We start from the raw sequence: 6,139 nt of genomic DNA on the forward strand, positions 1-6,139 counted from the left end.
CCCATTGAAATGTCCGCCTCCTCCAATGGAAATGTCCTATTTCTCAAGTGGAAATGTCCCCCCTTCTCCAGTGGAAATGTCCCCGTTCTTGAGTGGAAATGTCCCCCTTCTCCCATTGAAATGTCCGCCTCCTCCAATGGAAAGGTCCCCCCTTCTCCAGTGAAAATGTCCCCCTTTTGCTTTTTTCTTCTTCTCTGTTTTGGACGTCTTCACCTGTCCCTGACCCTAATCTGCTCATTGTCCCATCGTCCCTGTGCATGACGGTTGTTAAGGAGGCCGTGAACGGCGCTGACTTCATCTCACTCGTCACCAGACGTTTGGATAGAGAGGAACTGGTTACCCAGCAGCCCCGGCAGCAGCCGCAGGACGAGCTGAGGAGACACTCTCTGCTGATTGGCTGACATGCATTGTCCTGCAGTCTGCCTTTGATTAAAGTTGCTTTTCCTCATTTATTCTCCTTACCTTTTCTTTTTGCGTATTTCCTCCTCTCCTGTCCTTTCTTTCTTTCATTTCCTCCCCTTATTCCTCCTCTCCTTCCTTCTCTTCTCTCGTGTTTGATGACTCTGTCCCTGACCAGTCCTGTCCTTTCCCGTGCCGTCCCTTTCTTTCCTTCTTTCTTTCTTTCTTTCTTTCTTTCTTTCTTTCTTTCTTTCTTTATTTCCTCCACTTATTCCTCCTCTCCTTCCTTATCTCCTTTTCCCAGACAGAGTCGTCATGTCCTTTCCCGTGCTGTCCCTTTCTTTCTTTCTGTCTTTCTGTCTTTCTGTCTTTCTTCCTTTCTATCTTTCTTTCTTTCTTTCTTTCTTTCTTTCTTTCTTTCTTTCCTTCCCTTCCCTTATTCCTCCTCTCCTTCCTTCTCTCCCTTCGTGTTTGATGACTCTGTCCCAGAGCGTCCTGGTCGTCCTGTTGTCCTCTCGGTGGATTTGTGTTGCTTCATTAAATGCCAGGATGTTGCGTCTCGTCTGCCAAATCACATGAAGCGTCCGACGGGCGTTTGATTGCGCCGCTGCCATCTGGCCACGATTGGATGCCGGAGCGGCCCGGCCTGGCCTGGCCCGGCCCGGCCCGGCCTGGCCCGGCCTGGCACGGCTCCCCTCATCAGCCTTCTTGCTTTCTCTCACAATCGCTAGGACGTCATAGCAACAGATGACGGTTTGATTACAGAGCGGGTTTTCCATTTTATCGCCCCTCATGCCCCTCAGCTCTGTATCGTGTTTCCATTAAATGGAGATTTGGAAGTCAATCCTCATAATTTATTAAGAGGAGCTATCACGCATGGAGGCGTTGACTGGAGGAGGGTGTAGGCGTGATTCGGGATTTCGGTAACAATCGGCAAGATACTGTGAATTATTTTTTACAGTAAAGGTACTTTACTTCCACTTGCTGTACTTTTCATTGTAAAATACAAAACAATTAAACACAACATAAGATTAAAAAAAAGAAAAATACTGTAGTTTACTGTACTATTTACAGTACTATAGTGGCTATAATGTGATTTGTTTTACAGTAATGCTAAGACTACTGTGATGTTGTCATGGTGACAAGGTTGTAATGTAACTTTACAGCATTCTACTGTAAAATCACATACATTAGTGTTACTGTAAAATCTAAAGTAATAACTGGAGATTTCACAGCCGTTATTTACAGTGCACTCTTGTCTCTTCACGTTTGTGATGTTAGAGAGGGATCAGTCTTTACTCTTTACACCAGAGGTCTTCAACAGGGGGTCCGCGACCCCTAGGGGGTCCGCGGAGGTACTGCATGGGGGTCGCTAAAGTTTTAGTTGATTAGACTTTTTTTTATATCCCCCCCCCTGCAATTTTTTCCACTAATTGAAATGTCTTTAAATACCCATTAACATGAATTCAACACACTGTAGTAAACAGATAAATGGAGGCAGAAGATGTCTTTCAGTCATCAACGCACACATTCAGCGACACACAGGAGCTCTTTCAAGCAAGTTTGATATAACACAATTTTATACAATACATATAATTAGGGGGTCCCCGCTCCATCTCGCCATCAGTTTGGGGGTCCTTGGCCTGGAAAACGTTGAAGACCCCTGCTTTACACCATCTGACCCTGAGCCACTAGAGTTCAGGGGCGGATCTAGTCATTTTGAGGCCTAACTGTACGTTCACACCGCCACCGACTTGAGCGTCTAAAGATACCGGAAGTCATTCATTTTCAATGGAAGCCGGCTTCTCACAGCTGCAAGGAGCGGCAAATCTGTCGGCGTCGCGTTTTGGGCGTTTTGAGCGTGTTGAGCGTCAATCAGAAAGTTGAAATTTTTCCACTTTATGGTAATGAGCTACGACGCGGTTCAGCGGCAAGCAGCGGCTAACGCCAGCCGCCAATCAAAATATAGACCTCCGGAAAAACACACAATGTAAACTTCCGTTCCTACCAAAACATTCCATCTGAGGACAAGCTCATAATCGCCGTGGCTGGGTTACTTATTGTTTATGATGTAACGTTGTCTGTACATAGGAGCCAGTTAACGTTACCTGCCGGTCTATCTGCCAGTAATCGTCTCTAATGGTCCGCTCACAGTGAATCCTGCACGGGTAACTAGCTTAGTCTGGCGGCTACTCGCTCTGCCTGTACGCCGCTACGGCTCAGCGGCTAACGAGCGAGCTAACTGCTAACAGACCCCGCTGTGACCAATTAACAACACAACTTCTGTCAGTATGTAATTTATAAAAAGGTTTCTAGTGTCCGTGTATTGGCCGTAGCTGCGTGTGCTTTTCCCGGTCGGACAGAGAACGCCGCCACGTCAGAGCGGCCAACGCTTCCCTCTACTTTTTGACAAGCGTCCTTGGCGAGGCGGCTAGAGCTTTTTTGAAGCTCAAGTCGGTGTCGGTGTGTACGTACGTTGTACGGTAAGGCAAACACAGGCATGGGGCCCTCCACAACCCTTGTTCTCCTCCTTTTCAGTCCTTATTTATCTGAGAAAGACGTCTTCACACACATCTTCACACACCGCTAGAGCAACCCGGGCTGACGCTGCCGGTGGGTAGCTCCTCAGTGTTAGCATCGCTAGCACAAGCACCGGCTTCTTGCTGCTCTTTAGTAACGTTAACGTTCGTGTTGTCAGTAGCCGTGGTGATAAAGGTTGTTACCTTTGGAAGTTTCGCTAAAAACGTTCTGCTTTCTTCCCGCTTCTTCTTCCATTTTTTTCAGAACCACTTCGGTAGCTTCCCTTCATTTTCCAACCGTCTGTAGCCTCCGGCTAACAGCATGCTGAGCTGTTTGTTTACAAACACACACGCAGATGGAATAGTCCAATGTAGTGGGCACTGGGGGGGAGTTTCTCATCATGAATTAAACAATCGGATAGCACTTTAGCGTAACAGTGTTAAGAGATGTAATTAATTTGTGAAAAGTAAGACAACAAATTGTAACCATGAGTTTATGAGGCGTTTTAGGGGGCCCTCGGTAGCTTGGGTCCTACGGCAATAGCCGACCTTTGTCTAACGGTAAATCCGCCTCTGCTAGAGTTGAGAGGTTGGAGAAGAGATATGGATATATTGGGGCACCCCTGCTTCACATATTTGACTTGAATTTTGACTTGAACGTTACAGTAGTCTAACCTGCCCGAGGTGAATGCATGCACCAGTTTCTTAGAGTCAGTTTGGGAAATTAAAGTTTTTAATTTTTTTTTATTTTAGTGATGAAATGCAGTTTTGGTGATATTGGTAATCTGATTTCCAAATTGAGAGCAGTATAAAAATAAAGCCAAGATTTCTGACTCGCTCATTATATTTCAGAGAACCCAAGTCTGACTATATCTGTTTTCCTATGATTTTTAGGACCAACAACGAGAATCTCAGTCTTGTCTTGTCTATATTTAGCTTTAGAAAGTTTTTAGACATGCAGTAAATACAGTTAATACTAGTTTGTAAACAGAGCTGAGATCACGAGGACACTGAAATGTACAACTGTGTGTCATCGGCATATGACTGGTAGGATATATGGTGTTTTTTGGATGATAATACCAAGCCGGAGATTGAAGAGTAATGGTCCAAGGACTGAGCCTTGTGGAACCCCAGGCGTCCTTTAATTGCAATCGGATGCAGTTTCTCTTAACTCTCGTGTTGTCTTCTGGCAACTTTTGGGGGGTTTCTGGGTAAAAATCTTTAATTCCAAATTTTTTTTTTAATTTTTTGGTTGTCTTTTTTGACACTTTTGTTGCTTTCCCCCAATGTTTTAGTCACTTTTTTTCTGGGCATTCAAAGATTTTTCAACTTTATTTTATATAACAAAAATTCAAATGCTATAAATTTGAATAAAAACACCCAAATGGAATGAAACCAATGAACTGAGCAATTATTTCATTTGTAAAAAAAAAAAAAGTTTTATTGAACTATCCACGTTGTTTTGTTTGTGACAATTTGATTGAAAGAAACACAAATTTCTGATATAGCGACTTTTTGAAAATTGGTCAAATTGGACGACAGGAGGGTCAATAAACACCAGCTGTAGTGTTTTGCATTGAATGGCTTGATGCTGTATGTGTGTGTCGGTTGGCCAGGCGTTGAAGTAATAATAATAGTGATAACATAAAGTAATAATTCAATCCACATAGCTCTATAAAGAAGGAAATGTCTCTCGATTCCCGTTCTCCCGTTACAAACCTTGTCTCCATCTTTTCCGGGAGAAGACAGAAAAGTAGACATTGCAGTCTGAGGACATACTGTACTTGTAGGAGTGTGTCTTTGATTGCCATTGTTTATCTCTTGCTCTCCAGTTAAAGATTCAGACAGTGTGTTTGTAAGGTGAGTTGCAGAATTGACTCACTCTGAATGCAGCCGTTTGGTGCTGCAAGGCCTGAGTCACCGTCCATATGGCAGATCTTCTCAGATAGGTCATCAATCTTACCCAGCTGTCCGACTTCACACTTGGCTTTGAATCATCCCTGCTCGCGCGTCATGAAATCTTAAGTCAAGGGAAACAAAATGTGGACAAATCACAGGCCAGGCTCACCACTTCATCTTGGACTAGACTTCTCTTTATCAATCCTTTTGGGATGACTCCCTCAAGGAAATTGAAATCTGACTGCCATGTGGATTGATACCTATGAAGTTCGACATGATCGGTCATTTCTTAAAATGTAGCTGTGAGCGGTATCATCTCACTCAATCTTTTTATTTTCATGCATTGAAAGCAGGAAAAGTTTAGCATCACATTTCACTTTGTCACATTTCTTGATTTCCCCCCAAAAAGACCTTACCCTGTCATTTATTCTGTAGTTCCAGCTTTATTTAAATTATCTGCCACAGCTGGAGTGAGCAATAGTTTGGGGAAAGTTACATGAAGTAAACAGCTAAAAAATAAAAACAGATAAAACATAAGAATAAAAGTTACAGTGCAGGATAAGAAATTGGGAGAAACTCCACACAGGAAGGCCCTTATCCTTATACCTTCAGCTTTCACCACAGGTAAACCAACCTGATTAATGAAAGTATGATGTGCAACTCTGTCGCCAGATAAGAGCCCGTCCATTATGCCTAAGGCTAATGTTTTGGTTTTTTTCGGGTTGTCCTCAACTGAAGACATTCTTAGTCGACAGAAAGTCGACTAGGTCTAACCCCAAGATCTGTGAAACTGAGTTTTTTTCCACAAAGAATAATGCAAAACTTCCACTTTAAAAGTTGTTTTTACTAGAGAAGTGCTCAGAAAACTCAGAGAAAAGCTCAGAAACTCCAAGAGTTTCTTGTAAATGCTGAGTTGTGATACATCACACGGATATATCAGACATCAATCTGATATATTAGGTCCAATGCATTAACACACCGTATACCTACAATAATGTCCAGATATTAATGTATCAGCTATCACACGTTTAAAGGGCACGCTGGTCCCGTTATAGTCTGCATTATGCATGACTTAACTTGATAAAAGCTTATATGTTAATGCCTTTTTAATGACAGCGAACACAGCTGGAAACATCACAGCTAATTCGGCTCAACGGAGAGGATGAGTCGGGGATAATTGAGGTGAGCGGTGAACGCCCAGACGGGATTCAGAAGAGATCACACGGCGCTGGGGAGAATAAAAGCAGTCGCAGGTATTTCCATTCATTTAAAATGGGGGCGGTGCGTTAAGGCTGCGGCGGTGGGGGCTGCAGGGGGGCCGC

The 6,139-nt window shown here is 43.5% G+C and overlaps 1 protein-coding gene across 1 annotated transcript in view; it reads left to right on the top strand.

The window, feature by feature from the left end:
• The window catches only part of LOC117955507 (serine/threonine-protein kinase BRSK2-like), a 94,862-nt gene that overhangs the window by 52,641 nt on the left and 36,082 nt on the right, over positions 1–6,139 (top strand). The window contains exon 3 of the mRNA XM_034890083.1: positions 5,934–6,070. Within this exon, the coding sequence (XP_034745974.1) occupies positions 5,934–6,070 (137 nt within the window). The remainder of the gene's footprint in view (positions 1–5,933; positions 6,071–6,139) is intronic.

This window comes from Etheostoma cragini, chromosome 1 (assembly GCF_013103735.1).
Source record: "Etheostoma cragini isolate CJK2018 chromosome 1, CSU_Ecrag_1.0, whole genome shotgun sequence".
Lineage (NCBI taxonomy): Eukaryota > Metazoa > Chordata > Actinopteri > Perciformes > Percidae > Etheostoma > Etheostoma cragini.